Source organism: Branchiostoma lanceolatum, chromosome 15 (assembly GCF_035083965.1).
Source record: "Branchiostoma lanceolatum isolate klBraLanc5 chromosome 15, klBraLanc5.hap2, whole genome shotgun sequence".
NCBI classification, from domain to species: Eukaryota; Metazoa; Chordata; class Leptocardii; order Amphioxiformes; family Branchiostomatidae; genus Branchiostoma; species Branchiostoma lanceolatum.
Window position 1 is genome coordinate 17,933,041 of NC_089736.1, and position 22,435 is coordinate 17,955,475.

Below are 22,435 nucleotides of genomic sequence, written 5' to 3' on the forward strand. Positions count from 1 at the left end.
ACTTATACCAATGGGGGTGTACATTGCTTGTCAGGCTAATGTCCAAATATTCTTTGATGTATATACCTATCTGTACACAGCAAGGATTATCACCTCCTAATATGTAATTGAATCTACAACAGAACGGAGCGCATTGAACCAGCGGAAATAAAGGTGAATAGCTTTGAACGTTTGTCCTCATATCTTGAACAATCCATGATTAAGTGACGTTCGTCTTCAATTTCATTTGGGCAGAATGACATAGATGCATACCCTGGCTATCTGCACGAAACAGAGAAGTGCATGTTACATATGATGAAGTGCGTTGCATCTTTCATGAAGATCATGAGTCATTACAAGTAATCACATGCATCTATCTTTCAAGTTATATCCCTACCGTGTTTTTGTCCCTCCCACCCTTGTTCCCCCTAGATGGTTGATTAGGTGTTGCCCATTTATCTACGGAGTCACGTTATCTGAAGCATGATATGGAGGTTAGAATTAGCCTGGAATGGAGCGCAAAACATTCTCTCCAAAGAATCTGAAAATCACAAATCAGTAAAGAAACAATCTTGTGTTGTCACAATCGTGCTTTACGGTGGTGAGTCGCCGGTGGACCATGAATGCTTCGCAGTCCAGTAAACGGGACAGCACCCTCACCAGATGCTGCGTGTCGTATACAACAAACCTTGGTGGAAACACGCTACAAACAAACAACTCTATGGGACCCTTCCAACGATCTCTACAGAAGGCTAGCGTTGTCGGTTACTCAGTACCAACTGGTTCGCCATGACGAGTTACATGGCCAGTGCAGTGAGGCTTAACCGACATAGCCTGAGTGTCACACTCATACTGGCCTGAGTGCCACACTCATACTGGCCTGAGTGTCACACTCATACTGGCCTGAGTGTCACACTCATACTGGCCTGAGTGCCACACTCATACTGGCCTGAGTGTCACACTCATACTGGCCTGAGTGCCACACTCATACTGGCCTGAGTGTCACACTCATACTGGCCTGAGTGTCACACTCATACTGGCCTGAGTGTCACACTCATACTGGCCTGAGTGCCACACTCATACTGGCCTGAGTGTCACACTCAGGCTATGTCGGTAAAGCCTCACTGACCATGTAACTCGTCATGGCGAACCAGCTGGTAACTGAGTCTTCAGAAGCCAAAATGATAAGAGGCCGTCCATACTTGACACTAAAGAACCTTGCCGAGTCTGAGACCTGACTGAAATGATGATAAGGCCACACCATCTTAATTTCATGGATGACATCAACGCGCGCATTGATTTTCGCCTGTTCTAAAAGTAAATCACCTCCTCCGAGGCTCCACGAATTTCCGGAACTTGCCGACATATATCAATGTACGGGATGTAGGAAGAGAAAGAGATTCTTTTCATTTTATCTTGATTTATCTATCTTATGTTGAGATCCTTTTCATGCTACTATCAAGTATCATTATGGTACTAGAACATGTCTGAAATGTGATGGTTAGACCTGTTACAGATTACTACATCTTTCATCAATGTACGAGATGTGGAGAAAAGAGCTGTAAGCATTAGTATAGAGGGGTCTCACAGCGAGATTTGTGAGCTATGAACTGCTTAATATGGAGTTCTATGCCATGTATGATGAAACTATCCTTATGAAGTTATGAGTATTCCCATCACAGTCATATATCATCCCGTAGTCCCTGGAGCCAACTTCTTTGATCGTTCTTGTCACTACATAGTATATCAAACATCGATCACTTCAGCTGAGTCTGCTAACATGAACAAGACAACCTAGTTTTGTGTTGTTTGATACACTGTGTTTTGTGGTTAAATTCGCAATACCAGCTTTGTAGTCCTCTGGTTAAGCAGCATTTTTGGCTGGATTTTTTCTCACCATGTCGCATTAGTTTCGGGGTCTCAAGAGGATGTCATCCAAATAGTCAAGGCGGTGTTGCCTTAGGCTAGAGAATATTGAAAGCGAAACTTTGTTGATGCTTTAACACGTCAAAGAGTAAGAATTATGTATGAGTGTAGATTTGTTGCATTATCTAATGTAATTAGCATAATATTTTTCAAATGAGGAACCAAAAGTATGTATAATGTATGTGTGAAAGTCCTTTGCTTTGGCAGATGGCAGAATACCATGAAAACAATTCATTATGAATTGTTAAAATGACTTGCACATTTACACAATTTTTACATAGTGACGTACACCTTTAACTAACTTACACAAGTCAAGTATGTCATCCCCACCATTTGCCATAGAAAGTGACACTTTCGCATTCACTTTTCAAACTAGGCCCCTATTTTCATAACTGGTATCTGTTGATGTTCCACCTGCAAATTATAGAAAAGGTGGGACATTACGTCGTCCATTGCTTGCAAAAGAGAAGTCAAACCCTTCACTAGTCACAAGTTATAGACAATTACGTTAAACTTTGTATAGTCTAGTCTAGCCTCTTTTACCCTTTTGTACCCTGTTATTTTATGTATGTTGTTTGCAATTAGCCTTCGGGCAGGAATTTGCAATAAACTTATTATAAACCACATATGTCACGTGTATCAAAGTCCTGTTATGTGAAACACTGCAATTGCAGATTTCTCGTCATTGATTATGCTAATTACATCCTAATCTGCATAATTTGCATTTCAGGGTGTACATCTCTGCATAAGACACGTGCATACTGAATATCATTTAAACTGGTCTTTCATTTGTTCAGTTATACTCCTTGAAAGATTTTAACATAAATGTCTCTGCAGCTCCAGTGCAAGCTGCTGAAGGGCCCAAACCTACACCACGTCTTCCTTACACCAAAAGCCATCTGCCATTAAAACCCAGACCATAGCACGTCCAGGACAAAAGATGCTAAAACCGGAAGTTCCGCTGGAGTACCAAAGGGGCTCAAAATCGACCTTGACCTTCGTCTTCCTAAGAGCTACCCACATACGAGTATCATTACAATCTATCCAAAGATTCTTAAGTTATGCTGACAAAAGCCAGAAACACAGACAGACACACACAGACAGACAGACAGACAAGCAAAAAAATGTCAATTTCTATGGAAGTAACATACAAAGTTGGCTACTGATACATATAATACAGATGAATTAACATACACAGCTGTGGTTAAATCAAAACAGGCTATTTGCATTGTACTTGGCTGATGTAGTTCTGTCAGAAGTTACTGTATGAGAAGGCATCTGAGTGGAGTATCCGTTTTATAATGGTATTGTCTGAGGTGAGGACGCGTTTGACAAAGGAGTGTGTTAGCTTCCTTCTTCTGGTGTTGGGTGCGGTGTATTGTATATTAGTAATGTGTAAAGTGAAGTGGAGTGATGTGTATTGTGATGTGATGTGTAGTGTTGCTTTGCGGTGTGGTTTGTTGTATGTGTGGTGTTTGTGTTTTGTTGTATAGTGGTGTGTTGTGTAGTATTGTGTGGTGAGGTGTGTAGAATGTGTGCTGTTAAGGCATGGTGGGTAGTGTGTAGTGATGTGCCAGTGTGGTGCGTTGCATGTGTGTGCGGTACCACACACACAGCCTCACTTACCGTCAATCAAAAGGTAAATTTGTTCTATATCATTCTCCTGAAGACTGTTTGAAGAGTAGATATCCTTGTCAGTAATGGAAAGGCTTGTCTAGACACCCAGCGAAAGAACGCATTTTGTTTCCTGATGAAACAGTAGTAGGTGACCTAACTGTTAAGCAAACAAGCGCATGTGGTAGGCCATACGTTTTCCTGTCGAGCTCAGGCAATAAGGCAATGTTTGGTTACAACACATATAGCCCGTTTCCCCCGCAGACGCCTCGTCACTCACATGTAAGTGAGATATATGGTCAGAAGGTCAGCACTTGGTCAAACTGACTAGGCAGCATTTCATCGCCGCTCATTTGGTGAATGAACCCCATTTCTTTTATACATGTTCAACAAACATTATTCCTATTTCTCGGGTACAGCTCTGGCTTTCATTTGTGTTTGTTTTCACATGTTGTAAAAAAAGGCTCTCATGACATGGAAGAAACCACGTCACCTGTCATTCAACTTTGACCTTCCACCCTATTGGTGACTGCGCAGCAAAATATGAGTCAATGCAACTACTTCCGTTTAGTACTTTTTTTTCGATTTTTACGATTGGGTAAAAAAAACTTCAATCAGTTGACGTCGCATTTTGGGCAGCAACTGAAGCAATAGGGCAGCATTAGTATAGACAGCAGCTGTTTATCGCGACGCTTAAAGAGTGCGCCAAACAGTTTTTTTTGCAAATGATGGAAATGGTTGGATTTTGGGCCCCCTAGCGGCTTGTCATGGTACTACAATGGAACTTACTGTTTGTGTGTGTGTCCGTCTGTCTGTCTGCATCGGCATATTTGTGGTCAGCAAGAACGCAAGAACCTTCGAATGGATTGTGATATTTGGTATGTGGGCCAGGTGTTGGCAGGACGAAGGTCAAGGTCAATTTTGGGCCCTCTGGTCTGGATGTCCGTTTTTTTGCATCTTTTGTCCCGGACATGCTATGGCCTTTATTTTTTGGTGGCAGATACAGTGTCGTAAGGAAGAAGTGGTGTGAAGTGATTTGGGCCCCCTAGCAGCTTGTTCTTCGAAGGCAGGGGCGTTTTTGAAAGATAACTTAAAAAGGAACGATAGGTCCAAAAAAACTAGACTCAGTGATTCAAATCCGGACCTGAACCTGAATGTGAGACAGATAGTGTTAAACAATGTATGACAACTTACGTACCTGACAGTTGAACTATTGCTAATATGGTATAAGGACGATTCGACACCAGGACGATTCGGCACCAGGGCAATCCGGCACCGGGGCAATCCGGCACCGGGGCAATCCGGCACCGGGGCAATCCGGCACCGGGGCAATCCGGCACCGGGGCAATCCGGCACCGGGGCAATCCGGCACCGGGGCAATCCGGCACCGGGGCAATCCGGCACCGGGGCAATCCGGCACCGGGGCAATCCGGCACCGGGGCAATCCGGCACCGGGGCAATCCGGCACCAGGCAGGATGATTCGGCACCTTAATCATTTGACACATTATGTGTGAATACTATGCAATGTAACGATTGATCGCAAATCTATGTAGATACACATATAGATATTGATATATTTGAAATACATATTGTTTTTCTCGCGTTTATTTTCCTTCTCCTATCATATCTTAATATGAATTAATTTTTTTTTCATTTTTGGCCAAATTACCTGGTATTCGGCACGATGGTACAGTTGACAAATATCCCCTGGCAGTTGTTTTCATTTTTGTGATATAGGCCTTTTTTTTGGGGGGGGGGGGGGGGGGCTATTTTAAAATCAACTAGAGTTCCACGAACACATTATCTTCGCCAAATAATCAAGGCTTATTATGGAGAGTGATTGATATTTACGTGCTTATCACCCCCTGCAAATTTGATCATGCACCATACCATTGGGAAGTTATGATGGGGCGAATGAGTCCAGTCTAGATGGGGTTAAAAATCATTTGGTGGTACAGGACTAGTATATGTGTAGAGTGTGCTGATACAAATGTATATCTTATAACTGGTCATGAAAAAATATGAGTATGTTGATATTATATGGGCCACAAAGGTTCGATATTGCAGTGTTGTAAGTTGAAAGTGATGATGAAATGGTACAGTCAATATATATGAATAGAATCAATCTTTATTCCATATCATACACATTTTGAAAGACATAGTACATGTACATGTGACTTTTCCGCACTTAGCAGTGGTGCAGTTTTGGTACAGTGTACTCTCCAAGCAGAGGAGTGGGTCTGGCTGGTTTTTGACCTGTTTTAGGTGTTTTTGTCAGGCTTTCTATTTTGTCCCCTTTTCATTATGTCGCCAATCGTGGTGAACAAAAATGCCTAAACTGAACGCGTTAAAAACCAGCAGGACCCACACCTCTGCTTGGAGGATAGTTTATTTATTTGACCTACATGTACGTTTATGCAAGGCCATCTGGTTACATGACCTGACAGTCCCATGTCCGATTATGAAATGCAGTGGGTTAACAAACTTTCCTTTCTAATTATGCAAATTAGCTCCTGATTTGCATAATTAGTCATTGATTATGTTAAGCACCACCTGAGCTCTGTAAATACCAAATATCACGACGATCTGTCGACCCCTTCTCAAGTTATTCATGTCCGAATGTCAAAACAAAAACACCCACTGCAGTTCTTAACAAGCCGCTAGGGGGCCCACATTTACAGAACTTACTTTCTGTGGCATGAACTATCTACCACACAAAAATCATGACCATAGCACTTTCAGAAAATATGCCTCCAAATTTTGAAGCTCTGTTGCAGTACCTTAGGTGCCCGCTAGAAGGCCCATTATCGAACTTGACCTTCCTTTCTGTAAACCCTACCCATCCACTAGATATCATACAGATCCATCTACAGCTTCTTGAGTTATGCTGGCGACATACAAATACACATCCACACAAAGCCCGCTGCAGTACCGACGGAAAATACAAGGGGAACCATTTTTGAACTTGACCTCCGTTTTCACAACATCTACACACCTGCAAAAAATCATGAAGATCCATCAACGTTTCCGTCACTTTTTTTGCCTACATACAGACACAAAAAAATGCAAAGTCCGCTGCAGTACTGTTGAAAAACGCAAGGTGAACCATTTTCGAACTTGACCTTCCTTTGCACAACCACTACACACCTACCAAAAATCATAAAGATTCATTGAAGCTTTCTTGAGTTATGCTCCTGACATACATTAAGACCCACCCAACAGATTTTTCACCCGAAAACATAATCTTCTCCGAGTACAAGTACTCGGCGAAGATAAAAATGTATATTTCGGTCTCCTGCGTCCCTGCCATAAGCGTAAATGAAGCATTGTGGGCATTTGTCCTACAGACTTTAACAAATTTTAAGTTATTTGGTTTTCATGCAAGGGCATAGGAGCCAAAAATGTACATTTTCGGTCTAAAATGGCCCCCAAACCAAAAATTTATCATTTTGAAGCAATGTATGCCAAAAGTGTTAACAAAGTTTGGTGGAATATATGTCCCAGGCATCTTCGTGCCAAGTTTCAGGTCCTCCGGTTGTAACATCGGGACACAGGAGCCAAAAATATACATTTTTAGTCTAAAATGAAGAAAAAAACAAACTGAAACTGAAGTGCCTATATCGTTACATTGCATAGTATACACACATACATGAAGAAGGTGCCAAATCGTCCCGTGGTGCCGAATCGTCCTACCTGGTACCGAATCGTCCTGGTGCCGAATTGTCCGACATTCGCTAATAGCTAACACTTATATAGAACTATGTCTAACAGTAGAAATAATCCGCCGAATAATGTAATGTTACATGCTCATTAATTAAATGATCTAGAACAGTATGTTGATAACGGTATGCTGTGTCAGGAATGTATGTATGATTATAGGTAACGTTATGGGTAGAGTGGAATTAATGATGTTTTTTGTTTAAGTTTTTTTTTATTCAAAGAAAACATCAAATAATACAAATGAAGTGACTTAGACGAAGTGACGACGGACTCAAGTTGTACTCAACTAATATTCTCGCCGTACATTGTACATTATGGAAAATAAATGTTTGACAAGACGTGTGAAAACGTGAATGAATACATGTAGATACATAGATATAAGCCTAGTTGGAACATGGGCGATAGGCCACCGAGTTTTTGTTGAAATCGCTGTTGCTTTGCTTGAACACCAAATTGTGTACTTGGTCCACTGAAGGAGAATTCCAGATAAATATAACGTTAGATATGCTCTATGGATAAATTTCAGTGAAAAGTTCGCAAAACGTACAACGTTTAAAAAAGCGCCAGCAACGTTAAGCCACTGCCGTAACTCCGTTTGCCAGTAAGTTCAATACTTGTCAACACTCGGTTTCCAGTGCTCATGTCGAGTTTTCAAGTGCTGAACTCCACTCAGCACTGACTTTCACAACACGTTGGGGTTGACATATGGGTGGGTGAAAATAGCGTCGCGGTATTGCCGCTTTTCCTCCTCTATTTTGTTGAGGTTTCATGCTTGGAAATGCCTCGAATATTATTGTAATTCTTATCTCACAATTCCATCGTTTATGCCTATTTCTGACAGCCCAAGTGCAGCAGTAACACCAAGGATTGTTACGAGACATTTTCATGACAATGTAGCAAACAAACATCTCATTACAGCAGCGCATTTCGCGGAAGAACGCATTCAATAGCAGGTCAGAATATGTTAACACATTCTGCGGCCTCAGGTCTGTTACTCGAGTTGCGTTATCGCGTTGCGTTACCGTTACCGTTATCGTGGCGATACTTTACCGTTATTATTACGTTATCCTAGCGGCAGGTTATCGTTATCTGTTTATTGTAACGCAATCAGTACTGTTTATACGGGACACGCAGGACAACATGCAGTTTTGTGTGCACCTCCACCCCCCAACCCCAATAAACAAATAGCTGTCGGACCGTCTTGGTCTATTATTGAAGTATCGCTCGCATTCCAATGTATCCTGCTTGTTTTTATGCTTGTATCCAATGAGCGCGCTTCGAATGTCGGACAACTCGGCACCAAGACAACTCGGCACCAAGACAACTCGGCACCAGGACAACTCGGCACCAGGACAACTCGGCACCAGGACAACTCGGCACCAGGACAACTCGGCACCAGGCAGGACAACTCGGCACCAGGACAACTCGGCACCTTAATCTTTTTTACACATTATGTGACTGTATCAATGTCGAACAATTTGACATACTATGTAATGATATACACCGGAACCTTTAGAATGATTAGTTTTAGTTTTTTTCTTCATTTTAGACCAAAAAATGTATATTTATGTCTTCTGTGCCCTGGAAATACAACCAAATGGCTTGAAATTTGGCACAAGGATGCCAAGGACATATACCCACAGAAATCTGTGAACACTTTTGGCATACATAGCTGATTGCTTCAAAATGTTAAATTCTAGAGTTTTGGGGCGATTTTTAGACCGAAAATGTACATTTTTGGATCCTATGCCCCGGTATGAAAACCAAATAACCTAAAATTTGGTGTGTATATGCCCAGAGGACTTCATTTACGCTTATGGTATACACCACTTCAAAATCATTCAATTTGAGAATTTGATTTGGCCCCAAAATTAAGTTTGAAGTATGGTAGGACAAAGAAAAGAAGCGCGAAAAAACCCAACAATATAACGTTATTTCAAATATATGCATTTGTGTATTTACATAGATTTTCGATTAATCGTTACTTTGCATAGTATACAGTCACAAAATGTGTAAAAAAGATTAAGGTGCCGAGTTGTCCTGGTGCCGAGTTGTCCTGCCTGGTGCCGAGTTGTCCTGGTGCCGAGTTGTCTTGGTGCCGAGTTGTCCTGATACCGCGCGCTTCATGTCATGACATGCGGTAACACGCCAGACTTCTTGCACTTTTCTTAATTTCGGGGGCGCAACCACACACGGAAATAGTCAAACAGTTTTTTCCACCCCGAAATCAGACCGGACAGCTATTTCCGCCAGTCTGACCGGACAGCTAATTCCAACATCCCCTATAGAAAGGTGAAAGTTCACCAAGATGGCGCTTAGTTCTTGTGCGGGTTTGGGGCGTGCCCATGTGCGGAGATGTGGGGCTCTCCTCGCTAACTCACCCTGCCGAAATATTAACCTTCGTGTTCTGGAAGGACACAGAAGTCCAACGGTTCATCTCAGGTAATATGGTTTGGCTCCATATCTGCTCCCGTTCGTGTCTGATGTATATATTGCTCAAGTCATTCAAACCGTTATTTCACCGGGTTTGCAGAAAACTAAGGTCCGTCATGTCGTAAGGTCAGCTTGGATACCACCTAGTGACACACGGGTGGAGAACAGATTGATCAGTTTTTCCCACTGTAACAGGGATTATCATGCAGCAGTGACAGCACCACACCAACTGCTTAGCCTATGGGGTCGCGACCTTTTAGCCTAGTGGTTAGAGTGTGTGAGGTTATGATCCTGAGCTCAGGCCCCGGCCCCGGCAGTTTATGTTACTCCCTTTCGGTGTTTCGCCACTGTTAACCGTTATATCCCGTGCACATGGGCTTTGCCCAGTAAAGTGTGCCCAGTAAAGTGTACTTAGCAGATGACACTCAAGGGAGTGTCATCTGCTAAGTACCTTGGAGTTACCCCGCAGACAGACCTATCCTGGGGAACACACATTAACAACATATACTCCAAGGCCAACAGAACGCTGGGTTTCTTGAGGAGGAACCTGAAAGTGCTTTCCAGTAAGACCAAGGAACTGGCATACAAAGCCCTGGTTCGGCCAATTGTAGAGTACGCCTGCTGTGTCTGGGACCCCCACACCACCGGGAACACCAACAAGCTCGAAAAGATCCAGCGTAGAGCTGCACGGTTCGTCCTCAACCGTCACAGAAACACTTCCAGTGTTTCTGACATGCTCGACCAACTACAGTGGGTCCCTCTTCAAGACCGTCGCTGCTCCATCCGACTCACCATGCTTTACAAGATCAAGCACGGCCTGGCATGTGTGAGATGCGACGCGCTGAAACCCCTGGCTGACAGCAACAAGAGAAGACGGAGAGTTCACAGTCAACAGTTCCGGCACTTCAACTGCTGTACAGACTACAGACTGTACTCTTTTTTCCCACGCACCGTCCGCGACTGGAATGCATTGCCTGAAGCCACAGTCCAGTCCTCGTCCCTGGCCACCTTCGTCTCGAAGGTGTCCAGTTCTGCTTAGAACCTGACCTTTGACCCGTGACATGTCAGTGATGGCCGATATCCGGCCGATGGACATTATCGGAAGAAGAAGAAGTATAGATAGAAGTCACCTGGATGGCTTGTTCAGCCATAAAGCTTTTCAACAAGGTCGAGTGGAGGGAGGGGTCATGGACAGGAGTCAAAAACATACCGTTACTTGTAACTGTTAATTAGTAGTAGGCAATTAACAATGCAGTAACAAATGATACATAAATCATGCAGTCCATAATCATTTCTATTACTGTAAAATTATTCATTTAATTTCGAAGGGTTTTAATTTAGCGGTTACTAAGAGAGAAAATGGCGTGTTCGCTGTGGTTTTAAGTTCACATTTGAAACAATAGTAGGCTGCGGCCATAAGTGGGCGAAAGTTTTGCGGTGGTTTTTAGTATGCACTGAATAGTTCACCGTGAAAACGGCGAACATTAACAGTATTATGCCAGTGTGTATTTGTTTCTTTGCAAACGGCATAACTCGAGTTCACCTCGAATCAATGGTTCTTTATTCCGTAAGGATCTCACGGACAACACACCTGAATTTTGTCCTTTTTTACAGAGGCTTCACAACATAACCACAAAAAACATTGACTTGCTACACTCCACATAACTAGTTTAAAGCAGAATGATTAGAGGAAGGTAAAGCAGTTTTATCCCCTGAAAATTGGATTTTGAAAGTCAATCTATATATATTAGTCATTTCTATACATGATTAGTTCAAACAGCACTATCACAATGTATAGTGACGTCCATCATGCAGAAGTACGACGTCGTTGTGATGTGAGAACTCACAGAAAATCGTCGCGCTATCGGCTCACCTGGGGAAGCAGCCATTTTTCAAATCTCCCGAGTGCGGTCGAACTGAGCCGTTGCGCCCCAAACGCTTCCGGGGATCTGATCAAATGCGTTGCCCCAAAACACATGATTGTGTCTTTAGTCTCTCCCGAGTCTTTCTTTTCGTGACTGGTGTAGAAAACTCCAGGGGTGGCCCAGGGGGACATTTTTCTCGTTGTTTTTGACAGGACACCAGCGGCAAGAATGTCACCGGAACTTTACAAAACCTCACTACAGAAGACTGACGGCGAAAAACGATTGAGTTGCACAATTTCGCTGGAGTTTTTGTGGCCTCGCGAAACTAAGGGGATCATCTTTAGGCTTGTTTATGTGTGGTTTTAAAAGCTGAAAGTATGAAGTTATTAAGCATATGTGCTAAACAGTGTTAGAAGATGTCACTACCATAAAGATTTCAGCATCAATTCATTTCCACTTTTTTGGCCATAAAACTGCTTTACCTTTAGGTTTCGGAAAACTATTGCGCAGTTAAAATCTATATATATATAATGGCTACATGTATCTGCTGATGGTCCTACTGATTAATTGCCAACAGGATTATATATCCGAACTGCACAATGGAAGGGATAGTTCAATGTGTTGATAATGTTGATTGACACAAGTAGATGCTTATTATGCAAATTAGGAAATTGAAAAATCCGCTCCATTCCATGATAGGACTTTGAAACGTAAAACATCAATACAGTATCATCTCAATCATGTAAAAGAATACATCATTTACACAATTAATGTGGAAATACTATGATTTCATAGTTGTCAATGATGGGAAAGTAAAAAAGTTAAAAAGTGGTCATAATATTAAATTAGACATATCATGCAAATCAGGGCCTCATTTGCATAAGTCATGAGAAAATGCTGCATTAGCCTTTTTTCCTAAATTGTGTAATTTGTGTTATTTGGGTAGAGAAGATCATTGACTGATATGATTTATGCAAATGAGGACCTTATCTGCTTATCTCTGTCCCAGCCCTCTCACAGTCGGGCTGGTACCTCAGGTGATACGGGATACCCTGTGTTGTATTCTATATTTATTGGGTCCGTTCAATCATGACTGACCTGTCATCCCATTGGTCTGTAGGCAGACTTGCATACTACAGGTACATGTACATGTAGGTGTTGTAGCTCTAAGTGGATAAAATATATGTTCGAGGAGAGCCACATATTTCCTACGTAAAAGAACCCAACACACTAAAATAGAAGTACAGAACTTCTGTGTTACAAAAAAAGGTTTTGAATTGTTATAAAAGTAATTCACATCACCATCTTAAGTCAGAAAATATATTCAAGGTATCTGTATGTATGTAGGGAGTGCATTACAAATTATGCAAAATTCTTGGTTCTCATTACGCATTACAGAATTTAAGATAATGTTGAATGGAAGTGGTCACATTACAAATTGTAACACTAAAAAGGCTGAATATAACTCAGAAAAAGCTGCATGCAGACCCCCTTTGAAGACATACTACTAGTTCCTCTTGTCTGTCTACAGTTCTAGTACACCATTCTGGCATTAGAGGTAGCATTGCTTAACCCCAGGTTACACATAGCCGAACATGGCCTCCCGACCTTCTCCCAACCATGGTTAGGAGTGATTCGTGAGCTGGGTCGGCTGTGTTCGGCTTGGTCGGCTGCAGCTGAATGTTCTGAAATTTTCAAAACATTTGGTTCTGGACGAGAGGTCTAGAATGGGTTGTCTGGGTGTCGGTTGGTGTTTGGCGCGGTCGGTTTGTATGTTTGGCTGGTGTTCGGGAATAAATCAGCAGTAAAATTAGAATCTTACTTTTCAAAGCCACGCAGCAATCACTGCTGACTTCCCAACCTACCCATGACTCACCCCAAGGCCATAGACACATCTCTGCTAACACATTCCCAACCAAAGTAACTACCGATGTACCATATTTTCTTGATTAAAGTATGCACCCCTAATTCGGGGCTAGTAGCAGACAACTTACTAGTTGGGAGATGGTTGGGAGATGGTTGGGACATTTTCAGTGCATGTTCGGTGCTAAAAGATAGGCGTGTCCTAAAGCTGGTCAGACTTAGTCAGGTAGTAGTCGGGAGTCATGTTTGGCTATGTGTAACCTGGGCTTTAAAGTCACTGACATTTTTCGTTCATTCTCATTTGAATGTACACATTTTGTAACTTCTGTTACTGTTTGAAGTAAGACATTCCTGACATTAGGATATGCCATATTAACTTATAAGTTGCCAACCTTTCGTTTTTACGACGACTAAAAACTTTTCTGGCTTTTAAAAAAGACAGTTTGGCACCTTGTACACGTATGTGGCATATCTTGTCAGGAGCGTCTTACTTCAAACGGAAGTTACAAAATGTGTACATTTAAATGAGAACGAGTGTTTTATCTTCATTCAGATCTATCTCTTCTAACAAGCAAGGAGACAAACAGAACAATGGATCATCATCTATGTTCTCCCTGTATGTGAGACTGAATGACAGTATAGGACAGTTGTTACAGAGAACACACCCTGCTGCTGGAAAGGTGTATGTGCAATTTATCAATGGTAAGTCACTGTTTCATTATTGTAATAAAATTTGTCAGAAGTGCAAGATGTGATTGAAAAACGTACATTGAGATATGATTTGTTCTATTTTATTATGTATGGGAAATGATGTACTGAATTCCACAATTCAGCCCTTTTGGGCTACAAAGAGAGTTCACTCAATTAGTCAGTAAACCAGTCATTATTATGTTACGACGTTGTCTGTCACTACTGTCCATCTGCTCCTAGCTCTCGTCAACCCCGGTACACCGTCAAACTGACATGGTGGTAATTCTCAAATTATATCTTCAAACTCATGAACCTCCACACCGGAGTCAAACGAACCACCATGCAGGCAGAACAACCCGGTTCATGACAGCAAGCATTTCTCCCAGGCCAAAGCCAAATTTAAACTTGAAACACAATAACACAAAATGTGCCTCATACGACTCATTCACAACAACACCCAGGGCTACAAAACGCCAACATGCCACACCGTAAAAATTCGAAAACTAAGCACTTGACGCACTATGAAATTAGACTTCAAACCTTCAACCTATACCGGAGTCTAGTCTCTCTCTTGGAAGAAAAATGCTCCCTCACATGTACAGAAGCCCACAGTGCACTGGAAGAATTCGCCGAAATTTTCTGTTGTTCCCCACATCCGGGACCTGGCCTGTGCGTTCCACGAGCTCCGCCGATTGTGCTGTTCTCCCGCCAAATTAATATGATTACCTAACACTTTGCCTGCCTCCGTCATACCCAAATTCCTTGGCTGCACACCTCCCTACTCTGGATACCTGCGATTTACTATCAAAGGTATAAGCATTGTTATTAGCACAAGCTACCCAAACTCGCCAAAAGCCGTGGCAGACCATCAATTCGGCAGAAAACCAAAGGCCAAGACTGAGAGGCATCCCCCGAACTGTAAGCTTAAACAATTCAAACACGTACAACTTACTACAACACAAAGACATGCAAATGCGAATCACCTCTCTACTGACAGAACCTCACCTAAAAGCGTTAAACATTGTCCCAACTAAACTTGAAAATCATAATTCAACCTTCAACTTTCCCCCCTCTTACAAAAGAACCTCGAAGAGAAGAAGAGTTTAGCCAAAGTCTGGTCGTTACATCATGCGCCTCTGAGCGAGGGATCCAAGTCAAGCACCTCCGGATGTGGGGATGAATCTGCTGAAGTGACAGTGGGTAGTCTGTCCCTCTTGAACTTATAGATATGTTCTGGTGTACACATTGGTCTGATCCAATCAGTGCGCAGTGGGAATATTTCCTTATATATAAAACCTTATATTTCCTCTCCCTTTCATGTTAATGTACCAGTTATTGTGCTCTACCAATTATCGTCCACTTTGGGTCATGTCCACATGTCAAGGTTTATTTTGCCAAAGGCAGTTCTCATGAGCAATAAAGAACGGCATAAGGATGATCCTTAGTCATGATTCTCCTTTAGGCCACAGCAAGTAAGTTTTGTGGATGACAACCTCTACAAACTCCAAATTTAGTGCATGCGGGCAAAAATAACAAGGTGGGCAAAAAATTGACAGATATCCCCATTTTCAAACTTGAATACCATAAAGCATGTAAGAAGAATTGACGTGATAAAACATGGTGTTACAACAAAAAAGTCTCTAATCCCTGTATCCAATAAAACAGTAACTAAGTCTGATGTCAACGTTAGAATCTTTATGTATTTACAAATGTAGATCCGGGTTTGTATAGCACATCAAGAACGCAGAAACAAGGTTTCACGTACACTGGGCACTGGAGTCTCATGAGTCATGAGGCAGGCTGACTGTGATAATGCTGGCTCACTTCGTCTCAACTGAAATTCTCTCCGCTATCGCTGGCCTTTGTCTTTTTATTCTGTCTTCAACAGACAGACAGCTAGACAATGGTCATCACATTTAGTTACTTTTTTGTCAGTACTTCACTTCATTCAAGAAAAACACATTGGATTACACGTTGTTGATAATATTATGGCACGGACTAATTCCAATTAGAAGTTTGGTATGAGGGCTGCACTGTGTCCTCCTGTAAGTTGGTGACGACGAGCAATCTTATTACAGCTTGCATACACAATAATTGTACAACACATTTGTACCGATTTTTCACCATTCCTCCATGTGCAAATGCCTTTTTATGGCATCTAGAACGTTTTTGCAATGGAACTGACAGATGTTTGAAACACATTGCCCCGTTTTCGGTATATTAACCATTGGCAAATGGTAGAAAAATTCTTGTTTTTTTATTTCAAAATCAGGCGAAAATCAATGCATGCACTGATGTCATCCATAAAATTTACACACCAGCTTTTTAGCAAATGCCCACAAACGGCTGGCGAAGTCACTAATCTTATTTTTTTTCCTCAGAATATGTTCAGGTTGTGCTCCCATTAATTAATCCTGAGTTTTAAGTCAATCCATTGATCCAAAGTTAGATAAAGCGAACTTGAAGATTCTTACCTGACTTTTTACTAAAATTTTAGCGAATGCCCAGCAAAAATGGCTTTTTAGCGAATGCCCCAATATATCAGCCACATTGGCCATCGTGACACAGGCGCTAAATCTAACACCATATGTAAACATGTTCAACATATTGTCCCCTGAATGTGTATTAAGTTTCTGTGCTGTACACGCCTGTAAAGTTACTTTTTTAAAACAAAATACACGGCGCGGGGAATCCTCGGCCTCGGACGTAAACATTCCAATATGACAAACTCTGGTCAAGTGACGTCTGAAGCCGTGGATTCCTGCGCCGCATATTTTGTACAAAAAAAGTCACTTTACAAGTTTACAGACATGTACCGCAAGGAAATTGAGTACACATTCAGGAGACAACATGTTCAACCTGTTTATGGTGTTAGATTTAGCGCCCGTGTCACGATGGCCGATATTTTGGCTGATATATTGGGGCATTCCCTAAAAAGCCATTTTTGCTGGGCATTCGCTAAAAAGCCAGGTAAGAATCTTCAAGTTCGCTTTATTTAACTTTGGATCGATGGATTGACTTAAGACTCAGGATTAATTAATGGGAGCACAACCTGAACATATCCTAGCAGAAAAAAAATCAGATTCGTGCACCGCGGACTTCGCCAGAGTGGGCGTTTGTGGGCATTCGCTAAAAAGCCGGTCCCTAAAATTTACTTGCTGTGGCCTTATATAAAACAATGAAATAGGTTTACGTTCAGCGACATAATAGAATAGACTCCTGAACCAGTAACAACAAAATTAGGTACCTTGGAAGCTTCATGCATGACGTATTTCATATGTAATTTGACACTGCGTACTTCATGTTTTTCTAACTTACACGATAGCTACCCGGTAGTATCTTTTAAAAGTAGCTGACAAGAGTTTGATGTTCAAACTATCTATGGCGATTCAAGATTTTTCAAGTTTTAGCAAGGTTTGATACAACCCAGCGGCCTCCCGCACTGACGCTACGTTTTTGCAGGTCAAAACATTATGCATCATGCATTTATCACCTGAACTTCACGTGCCGCCCAGCATTGTTGAAATTAGCCGCACAACATTATGCGTCAAGCAAGCGGCGGGACAAACATACTTTTGACAGTTAATGAGCATTTTTTTCTGATCTATGTTCTTGAAGTAGAGTGCTAGAAGGAGAAAAACGCAAGTGGACGATAATGGGTAACCCTTAGCACAAGTCTTCATCATATACCTCAGTACCTATTGTTCTGATCATGATGGTCTCAGAGGGAAGCCCTACCAGCGACCAAAATGTGTGAAGAAAATATGTATACAAAATGTCTATTGCCAGTGAACAAAATGTGGATTTCAAAGTATATGTTTTGCTATGAAGTCAGATGTGCAGCTGCAGAACTAAAAGTTACTCTGCCCTTCTCAGGTGCTGTTCAATCATGGAGAGAAGGGAAAACCTCAGTCCGCATCATGAGGCACAAGCGCACCCTCGGTAGGGACTACACAAAGCTGACATGGAGGGAGGTTGACAGCTGTCGACAGGTAAATACATGTGTATAATAAATAGAAGACCATAGAACATGAAATACATATCGATGTTGTGCCCACGTACAATGATCTTTTGCAATACTAAATTTTCAAAACGATTTCGTGGTATATGGCGTTAAAAAGTCAGATTTCACAGAAATCACTACAAGTAGCCATTTATGGTATTTTCATCAAGAATCTATCTGTGTCTTACTAAATACTGCCAAAAAATGACTTCTCAGCGGGCAAAACATATCAGCCGAGACATGTTGTTGGTCGCCGTCTTGTTTCGGCCGGGATTGGCAAAACGCTGACCTTTCTAAAACACGATCCTTCTGTAAATGAACATTGAGAATACTCCTGTTATTGATGAAAATTAAAATTTTTACTTTCTTTTAATTTCCATGAATCTCAAACCTATATTGGGCACTGCTTGCTTGTGATTGCCAACTGACAAGCAAGCAGTTTGAATGGAGTTTAAACTGTAAACGCCAACACAATAAATTGGACTTACCCAAATTTTCGACTGATCAGCTACAGTCTTTGTCAAGGATTTGTACATTTAAATGAGAACGAGGAATCGCCCCATGCCAGAGAGAATCTCAGATAACTCCAATGCTTTCACCCTTTTCTAATGATAAGTTTTCAATGTTTGTGGTATAACCCATCATCAGTTACAAAATGGTAACTACAACTTGTACTTGTTTTAAAATCCTCCCACACCATAAGGTGTATAGGGCAGTGCCCATCTCCGTCTCATAGCCCTGGGCCACACTGTGGTGCAATCATCAGATCACTGCAGCAGGGGCCAAGTTCACTGGCAGTGGAGTGTGTTTAACTTCCATACTGTTTCAGAAGTATGTACCATTTTGATGAAGTCATTGGTATGACTCAATTCGCCTCTTGTCCAGAGGTGTCCTACCCGGGCGCGAACTAGGGCCTTCTTGTTCTGAGTAATTTGAACCAGATGTGGTAAGTGACAGAAGCGCAGACCACTACACCACAGGTACACCCCCACACAGTGTACTTGAGTCAATGAGTGTAAGTTTATTGAAGTAAAGTATAGTCATAGTACGCCAAATAACAGTTTATATATATATATTCATCGGTAAATAACAGTTAGTCAAGCAACTGGGTATGATTTTGGAAACGGCCGGACGTTTCAAGTAGCATCCGCTACTTTTCGTCAGTGAAAATGAGCAAGATTTCGAACAGCAGGTTTTAACCACAAACTATGAATTGAAATACAAACAAGACCTCAAATCTCCATGAAATATATATTATGCAAATTAGGCTACATTTGCAATATTTATTTTCAACTATGTTCACTGTCACATAACTTCCAAATGCCAGAAGTATGACAGTTATCTACCAATATGGAATTACACTATTTTCTCATTAATTATACAAATTAGGTCTTCATTTGCATAACTTTTATCTATGAATGTCCTTTTGCATGTATTTCTCAGTTACAACATATGTTGCATTTTTGAACTGTCGTACCATTGAACGGAGTGTGCTTATAAAATGCCCCCTTCATTATGCAAATTAGATTCTGATTTGCATTGTCACCATTTCAAGTAACACTTTTGAAAAGCATAATAGAAACAAGTATACAGGTTTGGTTGTAGACCCTTTGTGGTTTGACCACCAGCTGTTGGGTCCCTGGGGAATTCTTGGCCCAGTTTCAAAACTAACAGGTGTGAGCTGCCACAACATGCCTAGAATGGGAATATAGATTTTCCTAATTGCTTATGCAAATTAAGTCGCAATTTGCATAATTTGTACTTTATTGTGTACATCTCTGTGCAAGCTACCTGCACATTAAATTACACGGAAATCTGTCATTCCTTTGTTCAATTATTCTCCTTGGAAGATTTTGACAAAAACGCCAATGCAGTTCCAGTGTCACATATCATGGAGCCCAAAATCAACCTTGACCTTTGTTCTCCCAACACCTACCCACATACCAAATATCTTTACAATCCATCTAGATGTTCTTGAGTTATGCTGACTACGACTTACAAGCATCCGGACACACACAAATATACGCAGGCAAACACACACGCAAACACGCTCAAAACAATATCTCCATGAAAAAATCTCAATTTTTCATGGAGATAATAAAAAGAAGACAATTTAGATAGTCCAATAGGGAAACTAAAGTTCCACCACCCCATACCTTTGCCGACTAATGTTAGCACTTTCCAGTGGCATATCATTAATGTTTCCCATGTATTATACAAATAAGGCCCTCATTTGAATAAATCATGTCAGATGATCATCTTTACCCAAAAAACAAAAGTTGTTCAAAGTATGAGATTCTTGTCTCACCAAAGAAAGCTATTGTAGCATTTCCTCAAGTTATGTAAATGAGGCCCTCATTTGCATGATTTATCTCCACATCTACTTAACTTCCAAATGCTGCAAGAATGAAAAAAAACATCATTTACCATTATGGAGTCATAGTATTTTAAGACCTAACCACATACCAAGTATGAAGACAATCCATCCAGGCATGCTTGAGTTATCGTGTTCACACACTGACACAGATGAACGCTGACAAAAACATAACCCTCTCTGCAAAGGTAACAAATTAGACAATGTCTTTACCTTTTAGCTCAACCTATATCAAAACAATAGGAGCCACTAGGGTCTCTTTTACTTCAACCTTCTGTTGACTTTGTCTAATTTGTTTCCCTATTGGACTATCTAAATTGTCTTCTCTTTCTTACCTTCGCCTAGAAGGTTATGTTTTCATCAGCATTGTGTGTGTGTCTGTCTGTCTGTGTATGTGTATGTCTCACGATAACTCGAGAATGCCTAGCTTGATTGATTGTCATGATATTTATAGGTCTTCTTGAGACCTCAAAATGATTAGATTTTGGGCCCCCTGCAGCTGGTGGCTTGCTATAGAACTGCAGAAGAACTTCTGGGTTCGATATCTCGTGTTCTGGACCTACTATGGTCATGATTTTTGAGTGGTAGGTAGCTCTCGGGAGGGAGAGTAAGTTGTGTAGGTTTGGGCCGCCTAGGGGCTTTTTTTAAAACGGCAGGAGCCGATTTCATTTCAAACTTTGAATGGGAATAACTCAAGAAGAAGTTGACGGATTGTCATGATATTTGGTATGTATATAACGTTAGCTTGAGTGATGATTGTCAAGCTTGTATGCTAATTATGCAAATCAGTAGCTAATTGCATAATAAATGAGCAAGTTTATAAATCCACTTCATTCCATCATATGACTCATAAACACGTGACATGTAAATTATGTAACTAAGAAAGAGAGGAATATCTGATTCAATAGATATCAATTATTCAAATGAATACCTACTTTGCATAATTAATGGCAACATGCTATAACTCCATAATGGTAAATGATGGGGATTTCAGTCGTTTCTTGCAGCATTTGCAACTTGTAGACATAATCAGACATGAATTATGCAAATGAGCCCCTCATCTTCATAATCTATGAGGAAAGACTACAAAAACCTTTACTAAGATAAGACTTTCATACTTTGAACAACTTATGTTATTTGGGTAGAGAAGATGATCAACTGACATAATTAATGCAAATGAGGTCCTTATTTGCACAATAAATGGAAAACAATTATGTATACTTCCCGATAAGGCTAACATCAGTCGGCGAAGGTATGGGGACGTGGAACTCTAGTTTGCATATCAATTCATGGTTTGTGGTTAAAACCAGCTATTCGACAAATCTTACTCAGTGTCACAGACAAAAAGTAGGGGATGCTACTTGAAATGTCCAACCGTTTCCAAAATCATAATCCAGTCGTGCATGAGTAACTGTTATTTTAAAAAAATCATTTCTTGTTCCTCCTTAGTTCAAACTGGATGTCCTGAAGACATTACCTGTTTTCCTTGTGGCATCACTGCCCTTTGTATGGCTGCTGGTGTTACCACTGATGTAAGTGTGATCTACTGTTACAGTAACAGTTACAGTTGCCATCTCCATAACCAGTTGCAAATGCCTTTACCACTACTAGGAATAGTTTGTAACGTAACCATGACCAATTATCTTCCAATTTATTCAAGATGTATTTATCTTAAAACCGCGTGGACAGAGCCAAATGTTAAAGGCACCTAGAGCATTTTATGAGGCTTGAAAACTGGAAATATTCTAGTTGCTGCAATCTTTATGAAATTGACATGTAATGCCACTGTTTACCACATTTGCGTGCGGATTTCTTATCAAAAGTGCCAAAAACATGTACATGGTGATCTTTTAGTTTCACACACCTAGTGTAGATAGACAGATACCATAGCCCGGCCCACCTCTGTCAAAACGTAGAAATGCAACAGCAAAACAAAAAAATGCAAATATTTGACGGACATTCAGTCA

The 22,435-nt window shown here is 41.1% G+C and overlaps 1 protein-coding gene across 1 annotated transcript in view; it reads left to right on the forward strand.

The window, feature by feature from the left end:
• The first annotated feature begins 9,511 nt into the window (after window positions 1–9,511).
• Window positions 9,512–22,435, forward strand: part of LOC136420705 (LETM1 domain-containing protein 1-like) — a 31,130-nt gene continuing 18,206 nt past the window's right edge. The window contains exons 1-4 of the mRNA XM_066407784.1: window positions 9,512–9,682; window positions 13,955–14,103; window positions 17,968–18,083; window positions 21,918–22,000. Coding sequence (XP_066263881.1) covers window positions 9,549–9,682; window positions 13,955–14,103; window positions 17,968–18,083; window positions 21,918–22,000 — 482 coding nt within the window. The 5' untranslated portion in view covers window positions 9,512–9,548. The remainder of the gene's footprint in view (window positions 9,683–13,954; window positions 14,104–17,967; window positions 18,084–21,917; window positions 22,001–22,435) is intronic.